The following is a 27604-nucleotide window of genomic DNA, read 5'->3' on the forward strand; positions in this document are numbered from 1 at the left end:
CCAAGACTGCGCCACTGCACTCCAGCCCGGGAAACAGAGCAAGACTCTGTCGCAAAATAAATAAATAAATAAAATTGTTTGCTACTCAGGTTAAGTATTCAGATTAAGTATTAGCTAATAGTAAAGCTATTAGAAAAATTTATGGGAGAAAATTCTATCCACTAAAATCCTAACCTGTTGCAATTTGGAAACATACAGGTCAGCTGGGCACAGTGGCTCATGCCTGTAATCCCAGCACTTTGGGAGGCCGAGGCAGCTGGATCACCTGAGGTCAGGAGTTCGAAACCAGCCTGACCAATATGGTGAAACCCCATCTCTACTAAAAATACAAAAATTAGCTGGGCATGGTAGTGTACACCTGTAGTCCCAATTACTTGGGAGGCTGAGGCAGGAGAACTGCTTGAACCCGGAAGGCAGAGGTTGCAGTGAGCCGAGACTGGCTGCTGCACTCCAGCCTGGGCAGCATAGCAAGATACCATCTCAAAAAGGAAAAAAAAAAGATGTCATCAGTTAATTGAGGTATAGAGCAGTTTCACATAATTCACAAAGTATTCACAGTATTTTCTTGAGAATTTAATTTGGGAAGCCCTAGTTTAGTAGAAAACTTGGGAAAGAATGGTTAAAATAAAAGGATGCAATAGCCTTAGAGTTTGCCATGCAGAAAGAGATTATCAGAGATTCTCCATTTTAATCATGCCATTCTATTTTTTCCCAGTTCATCAGGCTTTTAGAAGGAAGTCTGTATTCTTCCTTCTTCATGACTGATGATCATTTTTTAAAATTTCAGATTGTGTAAGAGCCAGTGGAGATTTCTTCCAGAGTAACACAGTTTCCAGACCCCAGTGCTGTAGCAACGCTGTGAATTTGGCAAAGAGGATACGTAATTAGAATTATTTTGTCCCAAGGATCACTTCTTCCTAGGGCCAGAAAACACAGACTTGGCTAAGAGGGATATTCAACTCCGGCTTTGGACCGAATCTCCCAGATGCTATCCTTAATCCTCTGCTCCAAGCAGAATACAATAACTTCATTTCCCGAAGGCTGCCAGGTTCCTGGGAAGGGTTTTCCTACCAGTTCAAATATACCCTGCGTTCTCCCATTTCTTGAAGATCTGCTTCCAAACCAAAGGGCATCTCTCATTTCTCTTTCTCGGTAAGGGTGAACTCACTTCCCCACATGCAACCCCTCTGTAGATGCAGTCATACAGAGGGGTCCTCTGGATTTTGAATTCTAGAGCATGCAGGGAAATAGGGAAAAGGTGAGAAAAAGAACACTTGGCCACTAAATGGAGGGCTGGAAACGACTTATTTTTCTGCATGGCAGTGAGGCAGTGAATCAAGACAGCCCCACCTGCCAGCCCTGCAGGAGGTACATGGCAATGTCTGCTAAGGCAGGAGGAGACCTCCAGAAGTGGAGATTCCCTGGAGAGGGTTTTCCCCTCCGAACACAAAACACTTATTAAATATGCACGCTGTATGACAAGCTGAGCTGTCAGCGTCCCAGTGATGCTGGTTATAACTGTACTTATCTGCCAAAAACTGGGGCAACCCATCAAAATTTAAAGACAACTAAGTCTCCACATCTTTTGAGAGGAAGCTCAAGCTATGGAAGTGACTTGAAGTGAAGTTTACGCTGTCAGCAAAGGATTACCAGATGTTTTCCACCTGCCATGCAAAGAGCCTGGCATATGCTGAGGCCTGGATCAAGGGGGACTCTCAATGAAGCAAATATGCCACCTGACTTCAGGACAGGTTCTGCACTGAGGCAGTCAATCTGAGTTCGAACCAACAGTGAGTGGACACCAATTAGAAAACAAACCACAGAACGACAGGTGTTCAGATCTGGAAGGTATTTAGAAGGGAGCCTTGTCTCATCTAATCCAACATTCCTAATATTAAAGACAGCGATTAATGGATAAATTTGCTTCCCTTAGTCTCTAGAACTAATACCCTCACACTCACGCATGGAAAGAATGTCCCCGGCCTTTTTTTTTTTTTTTGAGACGGAGTCTTTCTCTGTCTTCCAGGCTGGAGTGCAGTGGACATGATATCAGCTCACTGCAACCTCAGCTTTTCAGGGTCAAGCAATTCTCCAGCCTCGGCCTCTGGAGTAGCTGGGATTACAGGCATAAGCCACCATGCCTGGCTAATTTCTGTAAAATTTTTAGTAGAGATGAGGTTTTCCCATGTTGGCCAGGCTGGTCTTGAACTCCTGACCTCAGGTGATTTTCCTGCTGCCTCTGCCTCCCAAAGTGCTAGGATTATAGGCATGAGCCACAGCACCTGCCCAAAACATCCCATTAAGATCCAAATTACATGGCCCTGGGGGTACAGTGGTGATCACATGACCAGTGAAAGCTAGGTACTGAAAATAGAAAATGACCTTCATTTCCAAGTTCAGAGACACATTCAATTCCCCAGACCAGAAGTCACTGAGAGATCCCTACACTGGGTATATGTTAGTTCTAGCTCTTCTCTCCCTTTCCGAAACAAAGTTGGCAAAAACGAAGGCAACCTCAGAGGAACACAAACCTTGTTGCTGGGACATCCTTCAGCTGGGGTTTTACTCTATTCCCTTACTCATAAGAACCTCAGGGCCACTTCTCTGAACCCCACGTTGAGTGATGACATTTCTATAGGGGCCAGAAAAGCCCCTCTGAGCTCCTCCTGCCCATCTCTCCCTTCACCAGGGGACTGGAGGGACAGGAGAAGCAAAGATGGTCACTACCATCCACTCACACGCCTAAGGCTGCTGGCCTGCATGCACTACTAGGCCTCTGTTTGGGGAACGGAAATGCAAACCACTCTCAGCATCTCACTAGCAACAAAAAGGCAACGAGCTCAGCCTTAAGACGTTACCAAAGCTGTCTACTGGCCCATGCGGTTTTCACCAGCTCTGGTCGCAGCAGGTGAGGCAATAGTGTGCATAATGCTGCCGGGGAAAGACCAGCGTGGTGCACAGGGCTGTGTCTGTGATTGTGCAAGTTCCTGGCCTCTGAAAGTTAGATTGGTAAGAATTTTATCCTGACTGGCTTTTCATAAGCTCAACAGAGAGGGCTCCATTTATTGTCCTGCATGGACTCTCATAAACAGGATGATGGAAAGAGGCCTTGATTAAGACTGGGTACCCTATGTTAGATTTCTATAACAAAATTACTGATACTTCTTTTCTCCTGGATTTCTGGTCCCCAGAGTCCTGCCCATTTAAACGTTTTTCCCTTAGTGGAAAAGTAGAAATCTTCCGAAGTGAGATGTTCGATTTCCAGAGACAAAGAGAGCTAGGGGAGCAGTTTGCTGCTGTGTGCTTTCTGGAGTCATAGCCTTCTAAATAAAAACAGCCTGGCTTATCAGTTACTCCTGACTCTGCTAAGGAGTGGAAGATGACAAGGACAAGGCTCCACTTGGCAAAAAAAAAAAAAAAGAAGCATCAACAGGGTGCAGGTGCACTCAATCAAGATGGAAGCCAACAAGTGCTTCTGACAGGTAAATTCTTTCAGACGCATCCTTAATACCATAACACATGGAGAACAACTCCTGTCCTCTAACTTCACAAAGTCCTCCAACACCACCTTCATCTAACTACAGCAGACACCATGGATTAAAAGAGAATACTTACGGTACCATGGGATATGGTCAGAAAACCATTTTTAACTGAACATTTCCTTTTCTGCCACACTTTTCGGATCCTTGTGGATAAGTGGGAGAAACAATAAGAGTTTAGACATTTTGGACACATGAGATAACGAACGTACATTTAAACTCTAGCAACAACCCCTTACGTACCCGTCGCTCTTCTTGTAGAGGCTGCCATTCCGCTCAGTCCCATGTTCCTTGTTTCCCTGAGGCTGATGTAAGCTATAAGCTGTGCTCTGCCGAAGTTGGGAGTCCTAAAAAATGGTGAAGAGTGTGTTTTTAATCTTGTCCAGGTCCCAATTTTTAGAAAAGCAGCACACAAAGAAAATGTATGCCTACTAAGAGCGGTTTTTTTTTAAACAACAGCAACGAAAAGAATCAGAGAAATTTCCCCTTCTCAACACTCCAAAAAAGAGACATCAGATTCCTCTCTAGGAACTGATAAATGCCATCTATCAGGCTGGAGAAGAAACTGTCAGGAAACCAGTATCACCAAGCTGAAGGAATGAGCCCTGGAAGTGTCCAGGTTTTATTTCTTCATGAGCCTTAACTCCCTGACAACACGAGGCTCCCACTACGGCCAGAGCAGACCATAAGAAGCAAGGTGATACCTGAGTGGAAAAGCAGGGGTTTCCAAGCAAAACACAAAACCAGCTTTCTTTCCCTTACTACGGAACCATTACATAAGCTCTCTGCCTCAGTTTCCTTCTTGGACAATAAGAAAAGAATACCCAGTAAGGCCAATAAACGGCAAGGACTCAGTAGGATCACACATGTGAACATCAACAAATACTGCACAAATCTTTACTTCCTCACCCCATCAATCTTGAGTAAGGGGGGTCTGATTCTGACCAAGAGGAGCCTTAACAGGGACCAGCCACATGGTTGCTGAGAATCTGATAGAACCTACCACAATTGGGAAACTACTGCCTATCAGATTCTTAGGGTAAGTGAGGACTAGCAATCAACACCCAGGGCCCATGTCCAGTGTCTGGCATGCAACAGGTGCTCAAGTGGTGTTTAACAAATGACATCAGGCCGGGCATAGTGGCTCATGCCTGTAATCCCAACAGCTGGGGAGACCACGGCAGGCAGATGGCTTGAGCCTAGAAGTTCAAGACCAGCTTAGGCAACATAGCAAAACCTAATTTCTACTAAAATTACAAAAATTAGCGAGGCATGGTGGCAGGCACTAGTAGTCCCAGCTACCTGGGAGGCTGAAGCAGGAGGATTGCTTGAGCCTGGGAGATCGAGGTTGCAATGACTCATGATAGCACCACTGCACTCCAACCTCAGTGACAGAGCGAGACCTTGTCTCAGAAAACCAAAAACCAAACAAAACAAACAGTATCAGACACTCTGAGCTGAAAGTAGAAGAGGCCACCAGTGCCAGTGCAGGAAATTCTATTTCCCTGAGACTTAAAGGAAACGAGAGGGGAACAAGATGTAAACAAAGAGTTCACAAAGTCAACCAGGAAAAGGCCAAGATCTGCCCACAGCTGTTTTTGAGAACCTCTATCCAGTTCATTCCATAACGGGAGAAATGGGATGCAATGAAGGTAAGTACTTTGCTCCAGGTGCAGGCCTCCTAAAAGCAAGAGCAAAGAGTGGAACGGAATCCTGCCTTCCACTCCGCCGCTCCTTCCGTTACAGCATCTTCCCTCCCCAGAGAGCATCCTCAGAGTCTAGGGCCACTCTCATCATCGCCACTGAGCAGCTCACCATCCTCAGAGAACGAAGCACATGCCCAAATGATGAAAGAACTAAGGAAAATCAGTGTGATCCAAGCTGAGAACAAGAGCACGCAAGAACTGAAGAGTCAAAGAGAGAAAAGCACAGGGAGAGTAAGTTTGTAAAAAGTGAGTTTTAAACATGAAGGCAAAAACGGGCAGAGAATCAGGGGAGGATCTTCAAGGCAAAGTGGACAGCACACAGAGGACATGGGGAGGTCACGTGGTCAGCACCCAGGGAAGCTGGACAAATACTGCATCTGAGGCAGTAAGGCTATGGGGTGGACAAGATGGGCTGAAGTCAGAGTTTCGACTGCATCTCAAAGCAGAGGCAGTCTCTTGGATTTCTGACAGTTGGAAAAAAAGATTCTGAAGCACAAAACTTTAATTTTAATGAAGTCCAATTTACCTACTATTTCTTTTGTCACTTATACTGTAAGGGTGCTATCTGAGAAACTATTGCCTAATCTAAGGTCATATAGATTTATACTTATAAATCTCTTCCAAGAGCTTTATAGTCTTAGCTCTTACATTTAGGTCTTTGACTCATTTTAATTTTTGATTATGGTGTGAGGTAAGGGACCAAGTTCCTTCTTTGCTTGTGGCTATCCAGCTGTCCCAGCACAATTTGTTGAAAAGACTACTCTTTCTCCATTATCTTGGTACCCTTGTTGAAAAGAAACTGTCCCTAAATATAAGAATTTATTTCTGGACTCTCAGTTCTATTTCATTGATCTATATGTCTCTCCTTATGCCAGTACCACATTGTCTTGATTATTACAACTTTGTGGTAAGTTCTGAAATCAGAAGTGCGAGTCCTCCAACTTTGTTCTTCTTTTTCAAGATTGTTTCGGTGATTCTGGGTTCCTTGCATTTCCACATGAACTTCAGAATCAGCTTGTCAATTTCTACACAAAGGCAGCTGACATTTCTGAAGGGGAGTGCACTAAATATGAAGATCAATTAGGGGAATACTGTCATCTTCACATTAAGTCTTCCAACCCATGCTCATGAGTATCTGGCACTGACTTTTCAAACTGTCAAAAAAGAAAAACCAAAAAACTCCATGTGAGTAATCAATAATGTGCTGAGGCACTCTCCATTACTGAACTGACAACAGACCCTGAAACAGGCACAGGCCATGAGGGGAGAAGTGAACTCATTTCCACAGAAAGTTCACACAGCACTCGTGCCTCTGGGTAAACTAGGGTACATGCCCATCCATGGAATGAGGATGGTCCCAGCTTCCATATTTTCTCAGAAGGACAGAACATTGGCACCAAAAATTAGAGCAAACCCAGCTTTCAACATTGCTGGGAACAATGCTGTGGAAAGAATGTGGAGAAATATGGCTCACCTGTACAGCGTCTCTGTGAAAGACTAAAAATAAACCTGTCAGGAGTCTCAACTGCACAACTAAGAAATCCGTCTACTGATTTGGGGAGGAAGAAAAGCCCTGCACAAAGTAGGTGGTGAAGTCACATGACAACACCGCAACACTGTTCGTGCCATGCATATTAACCAGTGCCATTTTCAGGTGTCATGAACAGGATAAAGGATATTCTTCTTCTCAATAGGATCAGACCCTGTGCCAGAAGTTGAGGGAGAAATTACCCTGTTTTTTCTTTAGACCAATTAAAGCATGCAGGCAAATCTCAACTAAGCTAGCCTGTAAAACTTCACATTCATAAAAAAGAGGAATATAATCTGTTTAACATAGAATTGAACCTGCTTTAGCACAAATTACTTCAGCATCCTCTAGGTGACTCTGAGGTAACAATAGCCTTTGTTAGCCTGTACAAAATGCCTGACCAGTGAAGGCCAGACAGAGGAAACTGGCCCTTTCACATGACCAAGATTTTGATTTTTAGAATACTATTCAAGGGAAAAGAATATCTCCTTCTGGAAATAAGAGGGGCCAGGGCAGTCCATGTTGCCCCAATTCTTGGAGGCTCCAATGTACTCTCCACTTTCCTAAGAAAGATAAAGACAACCTAAACTCGACTGACAAAGCCTCAACGTGCAGGGACTGTTTGTGTGCCTGAGTATGTAGGGAAGTGGGCACTTGGTGGAACCTCAAAAGGCTTTCATGAAATTCTATCAGTGTCTAATATCCTCTATCCTGTGACACCCAGACAAGTTCTCAGAGCTCAGGCATCATCCTTGATCTTCACTTTTCTGTGGCCCTATAAAGTATTAGTCATTTGATTTGGCCAACACAGATTGGCCCAGATGACCAGTAGACTCTAATATCTGAAATCTCCAGGAATGGAAGGCAAAGGGGGGATGTTGGCTGCAGTACAAATCTCATACGGGTTTACAAATAACAAAAGAATCTTGAGCTAAGACTCTAGTATAGCATAAAAAGCTGACATTTTTGCTCACTTCTCAGAAAGTCTGTGTCCAGACAATTCCTGTGATTGACAAACTGGTTGAGGAGTCATCTCTGGAAGCATAAAGTTTCTCTGTCCAGCAGAGCTGTGATGTCCAACTCATTCCCCATCTTCTAAAGATAGAACAGGTGTGTCCACCCACATGGGCAGAACTGGGAGCTAGAGGCCTTGCTGAGCCAAGCCCTGAGCCCTGGCCTAAGAGCAGTGCTTCCAAATCCCATTACCACCTATTCTCCATTATTTGCAGGTAATTTTTAAAAGACTCCAGAGAACAGGTCTGATGTGGAATAGACCAGAGTCAGATCCTGGATGTGAGGCCATTGTGTGAGCCCAGCAAGGGCACTCTTCCTCTCTCTCTAGCAGAATAAAGTTGCAGACATGGATCCATTTTGTTCTGTTGTGTTTGTGCAGCGCTGGCTTAGACTAACAGTGAAGGAAAGGGTAGCTGGATGTGTGAATCAACAAATGAGTCCTCCACGGAGGCTGACATGGAGACCAGAGCCAGGCTACCTAGCAGCTTGGCAGGAGAGGCAGGCAGGCGGCTACTGGCAGAGATCTCTGATGAAGGGCAGATTCAGGTATGTAAGATACATAAATCCAGACAGCAAAGCCAGAGGCAGAAGAAAATTATGGCTGTGGTGGACCTTGGCTGCCTGGGTGGCACAAACTGTTCCACCACATGCTACTAGACAGGATGGTCAAAAAAGAGGGAGCAAAGATAACAGGGCGGAGGGGAGATTAGAGATAGAGATAGAGATAGAGATGAGAGAGAGAGAGAGAGAGAGAGAGAGAGAGAGAGAGAGAGAGAGAGATCTGCAGAGTGGAAAACATGATGGTTTCAGCACTCAGATCTCTGAGACCACAGCCCAGAGGATGACCCTCCCCGTAGAAGGGCACAAGTCTGGGTTCTCCACATCAAACAGCAGAGAGTCTGCACACCAGTGATGAGGCTTTGGGACTCTGCCAGCACCCTAGCGGGGTCCATCCTGGCAGAATGCCATTGGATGGACGACGTGGGATGGGGAAGGCAGGAGGCAAGGCTGACAGGGAGAGAGCCCAACCAAAGATGAGTAGTACCAGTGGGTTTAACTCTGCAGATGGAATCTCCTCCAAACATCAAACACTGTAGTGCATAGATGGGTCCTCACTGTATAATACTGCACTATGGGTGGTCACTGCACTATAAGTATGAAAACCTTCACAAAGAAAAATAATGGAAATACCAAAGAATAGTATTCTTAAAGAGAGCAGAAAATATCAAGAACAAAACATGAATGGTCAGTGATTGGGAAGTGTGAGGTCACTGGGACTAGAGCGGCACAGGCTCCGCACCAAAACAAAGCTGCAGAGTCACAGAGAAACAGCAGCCTGAAGCTACCACACTGGAATGGCCACACTCTTCATTCCTTCAATAACTGACGCTTGAGATTTACAGGAAGAGAATGAGGAGCACTGGCTTCTACCAACCACCAAGGCAGTTTCTCTGGGGCACATTACTTAATTTCTATGAACTGTGATTGTACAGGCAGGGCTAGAATTTTTGTAACACTGAATAAAAATCCTCTAACACCTTCAGTTTTCTAAGTCACAGAAGAAAATCCAACAATGACAGCCTAAACGATAATGCCCACATGATCAATTCTTATTGCAAATTTGAGGTATACAAGATGGAAGCCTCCCATCATAAAAATCATTTTAAAACACAGAAAATGTAGCATATTCACATCTGCTCATTACTTGCAACTGTGTTCAAAGATTGTTCAACTTGCTGAATGCCATCACCTAAAAGCAATGCAGGGCATAATACACAGAAAGCATTAACACACTCACAACTAGGAGACTGCTGAGTTACATCTTGACAAGGAGCCAACTGAGCAGAGAGCCAAAGAGGAACAGTAAAGGAGGCTCATTTGAACCCTCTGTGCAATCAGGGGCAGATGGGCTGGGTCAACAAAAACCAACAAACTATAAAGCACTTCTGGTCTGTGCTGGTAAGTTTGTTACTTTCCTGCAAAGCTGTAAATAACCAGCTCTCTCACAACGGCCCATTTTTCCCAAACCTCCTAATTCTGCACAGCCAAAGCAAACACAACCTTTGCACTGTGCGCAGAGGGGTATTTGGCTCCAGCAGCTGCTCGCCATATTTTAAACCTGGGCTTTGCTTCATGGGTTAGATCCTCCTTCTTAGACAAAGGCAGCTCTTGACCATTTCTAATGGCAGGCTTGGGAGCAGCCACCTTGGACAGCTGGACCGCGTTCTGGCTCCCACCCTCGCACTACCTCCACTAGTTACAACTAGGCCACTATTTTCTCTATACGCCAAGTTCTTTTTTCTTTTTGTGCTTATATCCCATGTTTGGAAATATCAAAGTGCAGAGTATACATTCTCTAGACTAGGAGGAAGTCACTGTGTTGTAGGTCATTTCTGGCACTAAATATAACCTTGCTCTGCTAATGTCTCACTTAATTGACCCATGTTTACCGAAATTCTACTAAATGAGTGCTGTGGCACTATAGTGTGATGGAGGAATGCCTCCAAAGGCAGTAGGACATCCTTAGGCTGCTCAAGATCCAGCTGGAGAAAAGGCATCTGTGCGCTCACAGCAAGGCCAACACTCAAAAAGAGGAATAGGCTGTGATTGAAATGGGGCTTTCAAATAGGACGTGCTCTGTGAACTCAGATCACTGTGGGCTGGGGTGATCAGAGGCAGCGCTCCAGAGGTGGGGTTTCAGAGGGACTAGAAGAATGTCTAGAATTCAGCCATGCAGGAGAGGGAGGGAGGGAACGGCTTCATCCTCACAAAGGAACAGCAGCAACAATATAAACTGTAAACCTGGAAAATGTCCACTTCCCTAATGTTTGTGCAAACTCTTCAGCCTTTAATAAAACCTACTACAATGAAAGGTGAAGGTTTAAAATAAAAAATGCTACTAGTCATTAATATATAAAGAAAGACATATATATAAGTTCATGAATAAAGCATGCAAAATTCTACAATTTATATTAAAATACTGAACTACTTACTCTCCTAGACTTCGGTCACAAAAGGTAAATGCATTTGGGAGAAAAATAACAATATTCAGTTATAGTACAAGAAAATAGAGATTATCAAACTGCCAACAGGGAACTTTATGCTCTGTCACGTAGTTTAGCAATTTCTCTAAAATCACTAGATATATGTTTAGACACATTCCTTTTATTGACAAGAAAATGGATTTATGCTAAATTCACATTATGATACCCACATTATAGTGAAAACATAGTACAATTATCTTTAAAATTTACTTTTTAATGGCTTTTTTAAAACAAGTCCCCAAAACACAGATTGTCCCTGCTGACATGTTAGCACACGGTGACGTCATTACAGGAAGAAGGGAAGTAAGAGAACTAAGGATTTCTGCCTGTCATGATGGAGGCAGCTGTAAGAAAATCTCATACCTCATATTTTATAGAACACAACCTCGGGGCTGGCACAGCCCCAGCTGCTCTCCTGTTTCGTGCCTAGGCCCAAAGTGGCAGAGTCCACGCACATCAGGGCAGGGAAACGACAGAGGGTCACATATAGGATAAACAGGCACAAATGACACATGGTCTCTGTGATGAGGCCACCGAGAGCTCCTTATCTAGCAACTGACAGCACAGGGTTTAGACACCGCCACGAAGGCCATGTATGTAGTAAACGCTTCTCCCTGAAATAAACATATTCTACAAGATGGTTTTATAGAACTAAGTTGCAAGAATACATTAAATGTTTTACTGCTACCTGACATAGCCCGAGTGAACTGTGAGCTCCTAGAAGACAAGAACTTCGGGTTCTTCAGGCCAAAAGCCTCCAAGACATGGGGATAAAACTGCAATCTTTCAAAATTAAATCCCCTCACCTCTTTCTGTTCAACCTGCAATGCGGATTTCAAAATATCTCGAAGCTGTATCAACTGCCTTCTTTCTTCATCCTGAGCCTGTTTGATCTTTAAATACACACACACACAAACAAAACAGAACAAGTCAGAAAATTAAGACTGAATTAAGACGTATAGTGAAACATTGGTGCTCACAGGGCGTTTCCAAACAATGCAACAACTCCTTCCCTCGCTAGGCAAACGTTCCCTCCCACCAAGACAGAGGACAGTCGTGGGAATGCCACACTCCATGTGGGCAGCTCAGCATGAAAACACAGGATTACACAGAAGCAACATTTAGATGAAGATGTTTGTTGCATTAAGATGGTTTTAACACCGTTGTGGGAGGAAAGTTACTCACCGTGTGAAGATCTGTAGAAAGCGTTTCAATGGAAGGCTTGAGGCTTTCCACGGCTTTCAGTCCATCCTGAAAAAAACTAGCAGGAAAAGGAAGAAACAGAAATGACACTTCACAAAGGAAAAATAATTTTGTCAGACGGATTAAAAAACTTCTTTAAAGTGACTGAAGTCATTATGCAACTCCTGGTGGAAAAGACTGCATGAACAGAACTTAAAATATCAGGCAAACCAAGAATAGAATGTCACTCAAAATTAGCAGGGGCGAATAGAAAAGGAATTGCAATAAGCCTAGGTATTTGAGTTTCCTTGACTCATATAAAATGAAGCCTTGATTTTCAGTTTATAACAGGAAAGGGGTCTACTGACAAAAGGCAGCAAGGACTTTGATTTGGAGTGTTCTGAGTATCCAAACGGAAGTATCGAAGGCCAGAAAGGCCATGGGGCCTAAGTGGAAGACACTAAAGAATGCGTCGCAACAGGCGGCCCCTACATGGGAAAGAGAAGGAATGCAGAAGCCGGGCATGGTGACTCACACCGGTAATCTCAGGGTGAGGGATCTGGGGAGGCCAAAGTGGGAGGCTCACTTGAGACCAGGAGTTCCAGACCAGCCTGGCCAACATAGCAAAACCCCATCTCTACTAAAAATACAAAAAGAAAAAAAAAATACAAAAAGGTACTCGGGAGGCTGAGGCACAAGAATTGCCTGAACTCAGGAGGCAGAGGTTGCAGTGAGCCAAGATTGCACTATTGCACTGCAGCCTGGGTGACAGAGTGAGACTTTCTCAGAAAAGAGATAGACAGAGAGAGAGACAAAGAGAGAAAGAGAGAGAGAGAGAGAGAGAGAGAGAGAGAGAATGCAGAAAAGAACAAAGCAGCTTTGGTGGCCACACTCTGTATCGTGGGGGGAAACCGTGGATGGAGAACTTGAGACAAAATATCAAGAGGATTTTTTTTAAGGCTGAGAACTCAATGACGTGAGGTCACCTGTAACAAGTGAGTCAGGAAATACAACAGAAGCTGGTCAAGTTTTTCCACTGCAGCCATGGGCTGGCGTTCAGTGCTGCCTCTGGAGGGCGCTGTGTGTAATTCTTTTGAGAAGAATGAAGAAAGGACACTTCCAGGAACTAAGGAGAAAAGTGCTAACCTGTAATGAGGCCTTCAGCGCCCATGTGATACGGCCAGAGCCTGCAGCTCCAGCCTCAACCCACACCATTCTACCACCCACTTCGTTCACTCGGTTCCAGACACATCCGCCTTTTCCCCCTCCCTCCATGGCCACCAAGTTTTCCTGCCCCAGGCCCTCTGCATTCCGTTTCTTCTATCTAAAGGCTTCTCCTAAGGTGTGTCGCCTTCAGCTGGCTGATTCCCACTCATTCTTCAAGTTTCAGGTTAAACATCCCCTGGTTAGCAAGGCCTTCCTTAATCGCCTACAAGACAATCCCCTATAAGAAGCCTTGTCATACTCTCTCAGAGCATTTTGCATTTTGCTTTAAAACACTTGCTGCAACTGCAATTATGTATTCTTTAGTGTGATTGTTTAAAACAGAATTCACTCATTAGATCTGAAGTTCTAGGTGGTACAAAGTACCCACAAAGTTTGGCATATTTCAAGCACAGGCCATTTACTGAATGAATAAATGAGTTAATGAAGGATGGACTGTCACCAACTTTAGCCAGTTTATTGGATACCAAGGAGACTATCTAAAAAGTGATCTGGGTTTCACATGTGTCATGTGAGGTGATGTTTACTTCTTTTAAACTCAGCAGTAGCTCTGTGGGCATTTCCCAGACAAAGTGTGTCACACACACAAGGTGCTGTGAAACACTGCAGTGTGGCATTTAATGCAGCAACTCCAAGGAGGAAGGAGAGGGACAAAGGCTGTAGGGAATGAACCCTGACCAGCGTTTATTAGGAGTCACAGAGGTCAGGCTGCTTGAATGTTCTCATTCATCTTTAGACAGACACACAATTCTTTATTTTCTATGGTTGTTCCTGTATACCGGTTTTTTTTCTGAATACAGAATATGTTTCTGAACTCATCTGATTCTTATATTTTATTTACATGTTTTACTTTAGTGACTATTTTCTTAATCATTTCATATTCTTGTGAAATAGGAGGAATGAGATATTTAAGATCTAAGATAAGGAGTAAAAAATATATTACAGGTGATAAATGGAAAACCACCCCAGGGAGAGGGAGCAGGTGTACAGCTCCAAGAACCTTTGCGACCTGGCAACCCTCCCCATGGAAAGAGAGAGAGAGAGACAGAGAGAGAGAGAGGGAGGGAGGGGGGAGGGGGAGAGCGCATGAGACAGAGCGCACTCGCGTGAGAGACACACACAGAGAAAGAGAGAGAGAGAGAGAGAGAGAGAGACACACACACACACACACACACACACACAGAGCATGTGTATGCATGCGCACGCGAGAGAGAAAGCACACACTAGAACGAGCGTGAGCATGAGCCCTGTAGTGGAATCAAGTGCTCAGAGACTCGTTTCTCGTCATGACAGTTTCCAGCATGACATTGACTGGTGTACTTGGAATAACAATATGAATTTGGATTTCGATTTCGATTTCATTTTTGTAATAGCCCAGCCAATCTTCATTATCCACCTACCTGGAAAAACTCCTCCATTTGATTCTTCAAAGCACCGACCTTCCTGTACCCTGCTTGAGGCATGTCTTGGCACCCAGACACCCCTTCAAAGTGCAATCAGCCCTGGCGTCAGGGAAAGCCTCAAGAAAAGGAGCACTATTCCCCCTCCACTGGCTGCTGTCACTGTGACAGTCCTAAGTACATGGTCCCAGCAAATTTTCTTAAGTTGAGCCCATTAACACTTTACCAAGCTTCACAGAACTTTTACCATCAACATTACCCAACCAAATTTTGTTGTCTATTAAACATTTTCTAACTTGCCTCACCAGGCTAGAAAGGGCATATTTCTAGCCTTTAAAATATGCCCACTTACAGGCAATCATCAAACCCACCCAAGCAGAGTAGCCCCTTCCTTCTCTGGGCTCATGCACCATGCTGGGGTCCCTCCCGTAGCCTTCACACCACCACACCCCAATGCAGTGTCTGCCAATGGGGTCTCCCTGTAACACCTGTCCTTCCATCCTCTATGAGCTTCTGCAGCATCTGGGGCTGAGCCTCATCTCAGCCACACACCCCAACTTCACTGAGCAACACTGGTCACAGTGGCTTCCAGCAGGTATTGGCTCAAAGAGCAAGACAATGCAACACTCATCACTACCTTCCAGAACATGGATGTCTTTTTTAAATTATTTTTTACTTTGGAGACACGGTGTCGTGTGCAGTGGCACAATCTTGGCTCACTGCAACCTCTGCCTCCTGGGTTCAAGCAATTCTCCAGTGTCAGTCTCCCAATGTAGCTGTGACTATAGGCATGCGCCACCACAACCGGCTAATTTTTGTATTTTTAGTAGAGACCAGGTTTCATCATGTTGGTCAGACTGGTCTTGAACTCCTGACCTCAGGTATCTGCCTGCCTCGGCCTCCCAAAGTAGCAGGATTACAGGCATGAGCCACCACACCCAGCCAAACCATGGCTGTCTTTGTTTTATAATGTTATAATGCCCTATTTCTGGATTCCACTCAAGTACAGGATCTTCAATGTTCAGCAGTAAAGGCAAATAAGACAAATTTTCAAGATATTTCAGGAATATCTTGAGATGAAACTTCCTTCCTTAAAATAAAAATCAAAGAACATGAAGTATTCTTTAAGAACACTTAAAGTGAAAAGAAAAATGAAGAAAAAGCAAAATAACACATATCTAAATAGTTCCACGGGTCAACAGCCAAACCTGAGCCCTGGAATCTTGTTTACACAGTGGCCTCTTCTCCCTGGGGGAGCACAGCAGTGTGCAGAGGCTCGCGTCTGCCCAGCAGGGCACAGCACCCACCAGGCACGGCTTTGGGGGCGAGAAACGGAGACCGGGCGTGTGCGATGGGGGAATGAAGTGCTCCCACATGTGGAAACACGCATGGCTGCGAGCTCCTCTCACCCTCAGCTAAGTGGCTTGGGTTCTACGCTGCATCTTCCGGAATGTGAATCAAGAAAGTCAAAGCTGCTTGACTGATTTGAAGAGCAGGCAGCCTACACACTCTCCCTCATACCCAAAAACGAAGTAATGGAAGATTCGTATTTTTAAAGGTTACTGAGCTCATGTCCATAAAAGGCCATCTACTTCACTCTTACACAAGTGGTCTGTTGCTACCCAACATTAGTTTGGGCAAAATAAAGGGTGGGGGGGAGGGAGGAAATCCCAGAATAACTTCTTCTTAAAAATAAAGTATCAGCAAGGAAGCGACCCACTTCCTAAATTGCCTGACATGAGAGCTGAAGAAGTAATCTGCATGCTCATCACAAAGTTAGAATTTTGAGTCTCCATAAAATAATTCACCTTGAAAATTAAACAATTTCAAGGTCTTTTCTACCCTCTAAGGATGTTTTTCTAAGCTTGGAGCGCTCTTTAAAAAATTTTTAATATAAATTCATAGAGTACAAGTGCAGTTTTGTTACAGGCCTGGTGGTCAAATTACGGCTTTTGGGGTATCCATCACCAGAATAACATACATTGTACCTATTAAGTATTAATAATTTCTCATCCTCCCCACTCCCCTCACCCTCCTGAGAATCTGTTGTCACTCCAGTCTGTATCCACGGGTATGCCTTTTCTTAGCACCCGCTTAGGAGTGAGAACATGTGATATTTGTCTTTCTGTGGCTGGCATGTTTCACTTAAGATAATCACCTCCAGTTCTAACTCTGTTGCTGCAAAAGACATGATTTCACTTTTTTTTTAAATGGCTGGAGCTCTCTTTTAACTTTGGATGAACCACTCAGCACATCCTCCTTTGCTGCCTGACCTCAAGTGCTTTAGAAATGCAGCCTCATCAAAGCTGTAGTAAGAATTCCAAAGCAGAGCTCAGTTGAATTCCACAGTGCAATTCACTGCTGCAAGTATGTGCCAGGTAAATGTGCCATACGCCCCAGATATAAAACAATGACATGGCTCTTTCCTTAAGAGTGTATAGTTCAGTGGCACAGAGACACAAGAAGATGTCGTCATGGAGACAAGCAGAGGATGTGGTGGTGACACAGGAGGAAGAAAAGGAATTCCAAAAGGAAGAAGCATTGCAAAGCAGGAATGATCTATCAGCTGGGTTCTAAAAGGAAGAGAAGACAGGGAGGGCACAAAGGAAAGAGGCCTTCTAGGAAAAGAAACAATTGTGTACAAAGGTAGGCCACCGGCGACATAGCCTGCTCTGGGAAGGTAAGCAGACAGGTGTGGCAATTCTACAAGGAAAAGATTTCTCGTCAGTCCACCCCTTCCAGTCCTGCTGTCACGAGGCCAGCTGGGCCATCGTCATCTCTGGGCTGCACAGGGACAGGAGCTGTGTACTCAAGCAGTTGCCCACATCCACCTTTGTCCCATCTGGTTCTTTCTCCACAATACGCAGAGTAAACTTGTTACAGCTGAGAAGCTTCCAGAAGCCGCTTCTAACCAACCCCACTGTCTCTCTCCTCATCACTGTTTTGCCTTTTCATAAACTCAGTTAAATATGAGCTCATGTGTTTCCTACCTGACCCCCTGAGACCCCAGCGTGGTAAGAAAGTCAGTTAAATATGAGCTTGTATGTTTCCTACTTGCCCCACCATGAGACCCCAGGGTGGTGATGGAAAGAACCTTGTTTCCTCCTTACCACATCCCCAGAACCCCTAACAGTGCATGGGAGCACATACAAACGGTCCTCCGCTTCAGTCTCTTCAAGAGTTCCCAACACATTTGGGATCAAATCTAAAACCTTTTGAAAGATGTCTGGGGCCGTCCACATCTCTAAGGCTTTTCTATGCAGTTTCTCCTTTTCACCGAGCTTACATCGCCTTGGCCTTTTTTCCTGCCTTAAGACGTAGACCCTGCTTGGAATGCTCTTCCCTACTCCTTATCTGCTGGCTCCTACTTGTACTTTAGATCTCAGATTCACGTCTACTCAAAGAGGCCTGCAGCTCGTTCAAGAAACAGCTGAGTACCTACTGTGTTCCAGGTACTCTGTGCTGGTTGGTGGAGACTGTAACAGGGAACGAAATAGAAAAACAAAAAACGAAGAACCCTTCCCTAAATCTTCATCCAAATCAGGCCCTTCTATTATATTCTTTCTTAGATTCCTATACTTGAAAACATTCTTGTAAACATCCAATTAGAAATTTGTTTCTTTCAGTCCAACTTTCCTACTTGATTCATGGAGCAGGAACTATGCCAACACTGTACGTCAGTGTGTCTCTGGCCTTTGGTCCAGCACCTGACATACAGCATGTGCTCAAAAAGAGTGTGTTGGGTGAGTGAGTGAAGGAACCAGAGGCCTGTCTATATCAGTGACTGGCGGTCAGGGCGCAGAAGCCAGGTGAGAGATGTGGGTCAGACTGTGAAGTGCTGCCATACACGGCAAAGCTGAGTAACTGAGCAGCCCCTGCACGTGGAATTCTCTCCTCCTCCTCTACTAACATCTTCCTTTGCTCATCACAGTCACTGGCTCTGTAGGATCAGTAATATATGAAAGTGTTTTCTTAATTTAATATTAACATCATGTAATTTCTCTTTTAGCAAACATCTGAGAGTTGTGGAATAGGTCAAATTAGTTTGTCCCTGTATAAAAAGAGCCAAAAATAAATATACCTGGCAATTACTCTTGATTTTCTATACTGTATATATGCTTTTATTTTTAATTAAGATATAATCCCCAAACCATAAAATTTATCTTTTTAAAGTGACTTTTAGTAAATTCGCAAAGGTGCGCAATCATTAGCACTCACTTCCAGAATATTTTCAATATCCCGCAAAGAAACCCTATACCCATTAGCAGTCATTTCCCATTTCCTCCTTCCTCCAAGCTGTGGCAATCACTCATCTGCTTTCTGTCTCTGTGCATGCACGTATTCCTGACCTTCCAAAGACATGGGATCATACAGTACCTGGCCTCTTGTGTCTGGCTTCCTTCACTAAACGTGTTCTCAAGGTTCCCCAGTGTTGTCGCATGTGTCAGCACCTCATTCTCCTTACTACATACATCTACGTGAGTGTATATTCCCTATGAGCTACCTATAGACCTACCACAAGTTGCCAAACATAAAGAAACAGTTAAGATAACATCATAACGAAGAACTTACTTGCATTGGGCATGAAAATATTTGATCAGATTCTGAAGCAAATCCACTCCCTTTTTAATCTTGATTTCGTTGACCTTCAGCAGATACTGTTGAAAAATGAAAAGGAAATGTCACAGAAATAAGCAGAATGTGAGTTTAAAAGGAGTTTCTGAGGACCGAGATGATCTACTTCTTTGACATCTTTTGCAATGGGTAGAGCTCATGATCTACGCTTAGTATCTCCTAGATTCCATAATTGTTTCTTTTAGTTTGGAGCCATATGAATTATCTGATGGTCAGATAATTAAATATTTAAGTGCCAAAAACTCCTAGTAATAAGACAGTCTATCTTAGCCTGCTAGGAGAAATCTTCACTCTAGCTGCAAAGAGGAATATGGATGGTTCAGATAAATGGGATTTCTAGCCATCTGGAACATGTTTCTGCCCAAGGTCCCTTTCTTAAAGAACACTAACTGCTAACGTTTTGTAGCTGAGATGCTTGGCATCATGTCTTTGGTCCTGAGACATTTCTTTTACACTTGAAATAATGTGAGTGTTAGGAAAACACAAAGTTTAATTGAAAGGAATTAAAGCCATTTTTAACTTGGAATTCATTAGTGACCACAAAGATATCGGAAAGCCTCAGAGAGCTATAATACCAGCGTCAGGAAATAGAAGGACTTCATGAGTCCCCATCCCCTCCGCTATCAGGAGATGATCTCTGAGATGGAATGCCCCTTGGAAGAGCTGCTGCTTTGTGCAGGGGCTCTCAGCTGTAAAGGATGGATGGGGGTGGGGTAGGGGTACCCAATTCAGATGCTCACTGAGGTCTCTCTGCAGCCTAAGAAGGAGGTGGAAAGCTGCTGTGAAACTGTAAGCTACAAATTGTCCCTCTGCCTATAACAACTACCTATAGGTCCTCCTTTCCCTCTTTCTTTTTGATATTTATTAAATATTTGGCAATGTATCAAATTTTTAAACATATGTACATTTTGACCTAGAAATTCTACTCCCAGGAATTTACTCTAAGAAGATAACCATAAAAGTTTACAAAGATGAATAGAAAAGAAGATACACTGCTATCCTGATTATAAAAGTAAACAATAGCCACAGCCCAAATTTAATGAGTGGAAATTAACATTACGGTGCATCCATACAGAAAATACTGTGCAGCCACTAGGCCAATAAAACCTACAATTTCTGACATGGACTTCAACATACTAGAGAGTGAAAATAATCAGGTTATAAAGCATCAGGAGAGAAAGACCTACTTATACTTTCATTTTTAATGTATACATAGGGACATATAAAAGATGTTTAGTTAAGTATCAAAGTGCTCACCTTTGGGTAAGTAAAAAAAAAAAATAGAGAGCATTTAAAAATTCCTTTTATATATATTTTCTTATATTAACCAATTTTCTTAAAAAGTATATACTATTTTTATAATCAGTAACAGAGGATCTCTCAAACCTTCTCCACTCACAGAGGATCTGTATTAGCTATTTGACATACTGAATTTCTTTATTAATTTTGAAGGAAAGGCTCCACAGCTTTAAAATAAAAGCCAGAAAGCTACTCTTCTAGATTAGATCCCGGGCAACTAAAATTGTAAACACCCAATCAACAGCAAGGACTTAAAGCTTGAGAACTTCAGTTTGAGGAAACAGTCGAATAATTTTAAAGTCATGTGTTTTTGTTTTTTGGGTTTTGCTGTTTTTTGGTAGAGACAGGGTCTCACCATGTTGCCCAGGCTGGTCTTAAACTCCTGGACTCACGCAATCAATCCTCCCACCTCAGTCTCCCAAAGTGCTGGGATTACAGGTATGAGCCACCATGCTCGGCTTTTTAACATGATTTTAATGGAGGCAATCTAATTTACTTCAGAGTTGGATTCTCATGGAACTGCTTTTCAAATGCTCTTTTTCATCTATGGCAAGGCCTTCACAGCCCATGACTATCTGGCCAACATCTATATTCTTCATCAGATTGTCTTCTCCTGATAAACTGTGAGTTCACTGCTAGATAAGCCCACCTCCGCCTTTATGCATGCATTCAGCACATCTCTCACTCACATGTGAAACATCAGTGCCTAACCCCTCCAAGTGCCGGCTCTGCAGAGCCAGGGACCCAGCACTACCTGAGGATTGCTCAAAAGATGGCTCAAGTCTATGACTTAGAGGTATCATCTATACAGTGTATTTCCATTAAAATAAATGATTTAATCAGTTCACAGGATCAATTCACCTGGACACAGAAGAGAAGGAGTAACAAGCGCAAGGTGCATTCTACAGGAAGCAATGACAGAGCCAAGTGGGGACCCAGTTACTCCTCAAGTCATGGCTATGACCTTAACATGTTACTTGAATTTCAAAACTCAGTAAGCATTTTAAATAGTCTTAAAGTGTTCAGGTAAATAGATTTCAACCTTACTAACCAAAAAGAGCTGAACACATACAAATACCCCTTTCCAAATTCATTCTTTGTAAAACACTACTACTTAATTTCACCCTGATGATTTGTAAAACTCTATTACAGTTCTTAACAAGACACAAAACTTTACAGAAGGAGCAGGATGAAAGAGAAAAAGAGAAAGAAAGAAAGAGAAATAAAGGGCCGGGCGCGGTGGCTCACGCCTGTAATCCCAGCACTTTGGGAGGCCGAGGCGGGTGGATCACGAGGTCAAGAGATCGAGACCATCCTGGTCAACATGGTGAAACCCGTCTCTACTAAAAATACAAAAAATTAGCTGGGCACAGTGGCGCGTGCCTGTAATCCCAGCTACTCAGGAGGCTGAGGCAGGAGAACTGTCAGAAGGAGGAGGTTGCAGTGAGCCAAGATTGCACCATTGCACTCCAGCCTGGGTAACAAGAGCGAAACTCCATCTCAAAAAAAAAAAAGGAAAGAGAAATAAAGAAAGAAAGACAAACAATGCCTTGTGCTTGTGTAACACACAGTAGTTTCCTAGTACCTGTCTCATGCTGTCTCCCTGATTTCTCTGCCACTCTATGAGGCAGGCCAGGAAGGTGGGATTAGACATGAGATGTATTTTTCTTTTGAGAATGCAACCTATTATATTATACTTGATATATGTTTACAAAAAAAAAAGTATATAAAAACATCCATCCTCCTGTCTACAGGAACCCTTTTAGTTAAAGGCTTTATCCCGAGAATTAGTTTCATCAAGTGAGTATTTTAAAACATTTACTTGTTTTTCATCAAGTGAGTATCTTTTAACATTTGCTCGATGAAAAACAAAACAGTAAAGGATGAAGGAGCAAAAGACACGAGACATAAAAAAAGTAAAAGAACTCAAGTAAATCCAATTGTATCAATAGTAACGTTCAATGTTAATGTATTAATCCAATCAAAAGGCAGAGATTGTCAAACTGATAAGAAAAACATGATCCAGCTATATATATAAAATCTACAAGAGACACACTTCAGATTCAAAGATGTACACAGGCTGAATGTAAAAGGGTGAAAATAGTAACCAAAAGAGCTGGAGTGGTGATAAGGTTTGAATGTGTCCCCTAAAGTTCATGTGTTGGCAACTTGGTCCCCAATGTAGCAGTGTTGAGAGGTAGAACCTTTGGGAGGTGACTGGGTCATGAGGGTTTCGCCCTCATGAGTGGATTAAGGTACAAGTACATCCAAAGGAGGCTAAGACTTCCCTAGTAAAAGAAATGTCAACACAGGGGCAAAAGGAGCCCAAAAATGCAGGTGGCGTTTTCTCTGAAGCCACTGGTATCAGTGAGACGCTCCCACAGGTGAAGGCAGAGCCCGCACAGCCTGGGCTGCAGGACCCGCCTTGCCAGTGCCTTACCTCACACATCTGTAGCTGGAAGAAGCGCCTCTCCTTTTCCATCTCTTCGGCAATTTCCGCCCCGCTTATTTCCGTCCGAATCATCCCATGGAGCTTGGCGTGTTCCTTTTTCTCTTTTTCTATCTTGGTTCTACGTGTGAAAGGAAGGATCAATCAAGATGCCTCCTGGCATGGAAATCAAAGGGACAGCCTTGAAGCCACCCCAGTACCCAGCCTGCTGAGACCAATGCTCACCACACGTTTCAGCACAGGCAGCCTCTGAACTCCCTCAAAAGGAAAATAGATGTCCTCATGAAGATGTCAAGCTGGGGCTTCCCATGACTTACTCAACAAGGACTTCCTAAGCACCTGCTTTGAGTCAGGTACGGGTCAGAGGAAGGTCTGCATAGGGCTTGGAGGGTTCCTTCAGGGTCAGCATTCGGAGCCTGCCGGCCATCTAGCAGCCCAAGGGCACCGCCTGACTCTTCACTCCCCACCTGGGAGTTTCTCTTCCTGGACTTCCTCTCTAGACTCTGTCGTCACTTCCTCACTCAGGGAAGCCACACCAGTTCTCTCCTTGACCTACAGCACCGCTCATCACATCACGCCAAGCTCATCACTGTAGAAGATGACCAACCACCTCTCTATGCTGTCGGCTTAATTATCCTTTCCACCTTCATCTCACGCCTGACCTGTATTCCTAAATGTCCAGTGTGCAGTTCAGGGTAACAACTAACCCACCTGCACATCCAAAGAAGAGCCACCAGGGAAAGGAGCCACAACATCATGTCTGCTAAGGTGGGCTTGAAATAGCATGAATGGTCATTCTGCAGAAAAGGAGACTAGACAAAAACCAATAGAAAGCACTCAAAACCAGACAGAGCTGCCATGAAGACAAGGGAGGAAGAGCTTTCTGTAGAGCCTCAAAGTAGACACTACAAGGCCCAAGGGAGCACATTCTTTCAAAGGTGTTCAATGATGAAATGGGCTACTCGGGGTTCCAGAGGGCTCCCCATCATTAGGGCGAGGAGGACTAGAGTGTTTCAGAAGAGGCAAGAAATGTAATTTTTCTGTGTGCCCTGCACAGTACCCACAGGACACAGAGTAGGTTCTCAATGATCTGAAGGAACATATGAGTGAAAAACAAACAGGAGACCTTCTGGGAGGGATGATGTTGTTTAATGAGTTTATGCATCTGGGAGGGAGTGTAACTGGAGGGGCCCTGGGACTAGAATTATACAACCCCAAGGTGTCCCTGACACCTCTTCACAGGCAAGACACAGCCCAGACACTGGTCATTTCTCTTAATAATCAGGTATAGGACTACTGCCCAGGAATTTTAAAGATATCTAAAACCTACTATGATTGTTACATACCATAAAACCTCTTGAGATAAATGATTCTCCCACATTAATAGTAAAGAATTACTTCCTTTATTTATCCTACAGTTACTTCAAGTTTAAAGGGTGCTGATCCCTCCTCCTAAATTCTAGGGTTTTGTGAGGAATTCTGTCCCCATCCTACCCATGTGTGTCACGGTTTTACAGAATTTGATATTATCCTCCTTCCACACCTCTTCTTTTCAGAACCAGATGACTCTCACGTACTCTTCTTCAGAAAGCCCTTTCTGCCCTTGGTCTAGTCACACACAGGACCATTTCCTATCAGCCACGGAGAGGGGCAGCAAGGGCAGCTGAGTGAAGCTGGAAATCTGCTTCCTGGCTTGGCTCGATTACTCTTACTGGCTGACCAGCAGAAACCACTGACTCTTGGTTTTCCCTCTGCAAAGCAGGAATCTGCTGGTCCCTTCCCATTTATTTCACCCAACTGGCACATGGATAAAAGATGCTGATGGACCAGGGATCCCGCATTGGGGGCCTCCCCCGGGCTGAACGGACCTATAGGGTTCTCTAGTCAACACTCTGCCTGTGCTTCGGAATGAATGTACACCATCAATGAAACTCCAGATCTCAGGTATGGAAATATAAGATTGCCACGGACAGAAGAAGTAGCAAAGGTGTGGTGCTCACTGGTTTGGGTTTTGTGATTCTTCACCACTGAAAAGATATCCAGGGCTAGTTTTTTTTGTTTTTAAACCAAACAATTTAATGAAATACTTGTTCTTAGATTCAAAATGACTTCCTCTTAATACCTTTTACTTTACCAGACAGCTTCATATGAAAGTTTCTATTTCCAATCAGAAAACTCAACATTACCCAAGGCACAGAGATTACAAAGTAAACATCACCATACTTCATATCTTTCCAGTACTTAAAATAATTAAAGCCATTATTACTTGCGTGATCAATTCCCTGTAGCTTGACTCTCTCTGTTCTAGGGATGAGAAACTGTGATTGGGAAAGTGACAACTGCCTGAAGACAACTAACAGAGTCTGGTCTATTGGTTGACTCCAGGTCAGGCAACCAGTTCCATTTCTTGTAGAAACCATAGTTCACATCCAAGAATCAACTCCCCATTCCTCAGGTTCTTTTTTGGCAGATGAATCTGAAGGAGATGGGTATTGAACCCTCTTTCTAAAACCAGGAAAACTGGTATTTTAGAGAAACACAGATACAAAGCTAAGTGGTTTTCATAAATCACCAAGAAGATGAAGTTTGAAAACTGCCTTGCTACCAAAAATGGTCATGAAATGGACAAAGTGTTTAAAAACAAAAACAGAAAGAAATACCTCCTGAGAGAAATTGGTCTCAACTTCCCTCAGTGAACTTTCCTGAAAATAACATCCTATAACCACTATGACATCATAGAAAAAGGAAGAGGGGAAGACAGATTAAAAGAAGACAGTGCCACCAAACACATCTGTCATCAAAACAAACCACAGCAACAGGATTGATAAAAATTCTTTTCTGGATTAAAGTTTAGTTAGACAATCCCTTTAAGCAATGAAAGCTTGGTTTAAATTTGAAATCTCAAATTACCTATATGTAATTTAAAAAATGAGAACACTCACATTTTTGTTTCATAGTCCTTCCAAGCTTTATCAAAAGGCTTTTTCAGATCCTGCAAACAAAGAGGAATAACTTAGGCAAGACTAATCATTCACTTCTATGCAAGATAAACCTACTTATCCCTGTACTGGCCCTGAAAGGAGCATTAATTTCTGCAATAAATGACGTATGTAATCCCATGAAAAATATAAAACCTAGAGTACATGCTCTTAAGTAGACTAGTGGTGGCAATGCTTTTCTTTCTCTTTTTAAAATATTATGGAATACACTAAATGCACACAAAAGGTGCTGCCATCCAGTTATGACACTCCTGGGCCACCTGTGTCACCTGTGCCCTACTCCCTGCCCTGGGCTTTATCTGAAAGTAAACCCTGAAAGACAACATTTAAACTGCAAAGATTTCAGGATGTCTCTCTAAAGGAAAGGCACTCTAATTGAGAGATGAATCCCAACACATCTAACCCTGTTTTAAATCTGACGACAGAAATAGAAAGGTCCCGCACATCCTCCTGGGGTCTCCTACTGGTCTTCCATCTGCAGTTCAGGACTTCATACTCTCTGGTAAAGCCTGCCCCAAAAAACTACTGAGCCACTGGAAATTCTATCGAATGGTCCCTACCTACTTACACTCCCTTCAAAAGGGTTCTCCAGGGAGACAGAAATCTTTTTGTTGTTGTTGCTGTTTACTACTTGCTGGCTTTTCAATGGCCTCAGGTAGGGCCCAAGTGCCACAATCTGGCATACAAGTCCCTGCACGAACTGGCTCCTCCTGTGCCCTGGCAGCCTGGCATGTAGCACTGAGTCCTACTCCCTGTGCGTGCCCTTGCCTTGCCTCTGCCTGGGGTGCCTTCCCGCCCGTGAGTTGGGCTAACTCCACATACCTGTTCTCCAAGCCCCTGAAGGCTCAATGGGGAATGTGTCTGAACAGCTCTCTCTGGGCACACTCTGTGGATACCCTGAGAGGCCTCTGTAGAGATCCCAGAGATGGGTTAGACTGGATTTCCAGTCATCCCTGATGGGACCCAGGAATTGTGTGCAGATCCAAAGAATTTGAGTCTCCTGAGAAAGCAATCTGTCAGGGCCGGCAATGTGCACGAGCAGCGTGCTGCCCAGCAAATGCCCCTCTAGCCCTATTCACTGCCCCCTGAAACAGCTCCCAGCCTGCGTGCTCATAAGCAAGTGCCCCTCTAGCTCTGTCCACTGCCCCTGAAACAGCTCCCAGCTTGCATGCTTACACTGGCTAGGCATATCTTAAACAGCCAACATCCTCTGAAGGACACCGAAATGAAGTAGGCTCATGCCTGATGAGTGCGACCTTCCCAGCAGGAAAATACACCCTTGCTAGGACCCCTTCCCAGTGGTAAATGGACAACATGCCAGCTAGAAAGCCTGACTTCTCCCACAGGTTTTCCAGCTCCTTGGAGAGACTGAAACTCTTCACCACTTCCAAAATAGCAGTTTCTTTCCCTTCCCAGTCTCCTCCCCTCACCAAGTCTGTTGCACCAACAGGATGGCCAGAAAGGCCACAAGTCACCACCGTTCTTGCTGAAAGGTGATCCCAAGATGGCAAATCAGAGGAAGCGGAAATAAAAAAGCCATCCTGTCATCCCAATGACAATGCACTGATGTGGCCGCTGCCCCGCA

The 27604-nt window shown here is 43.9% G+C and overlaps 1 protein-coding gene and 1 long non-coding RNA gene across 9 annotated transcripts in view; one reads left to right on the top strand and one right to left on the bottom strand.

Moving 5' to 3' along the window:
• ASAP2 (ArfGAP with SH3 domain, ankyrin repeat and PH domain 2) overlaps window positions 1-27604 on the bottom strand; it is a 210296-nt gene that overhangs the window by 54144 nt on the left and 128548 nt on the right. For all 8 annotated transcript variants that reach the window (XM_054245229.2, XM_035273272.3, XM_035273269.3 and 5 more), the window contains exons 5-11: window positions 25963-26012; window positions 23012-23141; window positions 19210-19295; window positions 12017-12092; window positions 11638-11724; window positions 3783-3886; window positions 3616-3685 (exon numbers count right to left, since the gene is read on the bottom strand). In XM_054245229.2, the coding sequence (XP_054101204.1) occupies window positions 3616-3685; window positions 3783-3886; window positions 11638-11724; window positions 12017-12092; window positions 19210-19295; window positions 23012-23141; window positions 25963-26012 (603 nt within the window). The remainder of the gene's footprint in view (window positions 1-3615; window positions 3686-3782; window positions 3887-11637; window positions 11725-12016; window positions 12093-19209; window positions 19296-23011; window positions 23142-25962; window positions 26013-27604) is intronic.
• Window positions 7186-8138, top strand: LOC118147407 (uncharacterized). The gene is made up of 3 exons (XR_004733796.3): window positions 7186-7407; window positions 7755-7883; window positions 8003-8138. It is a non-coding gene; the product is annotated as an uncharacterized LOC118147407 (long non-coding RNA).

The sequence above is a fragment of the Callithrix jacchus genome, chromosome 14, assembly GCF_049354715.1.
Source record: "Callithrix jacchus isolate 240 chromosome 14, calJac240_pri, whole genome shotgun sequence".
NCBI classification, from domain to species: domain Eukaryota; kingdom Metazoa; phylum Chordata; class Mammalia; order Primates; family Cebidae; genus Callithrix; species Callithrix jacchus.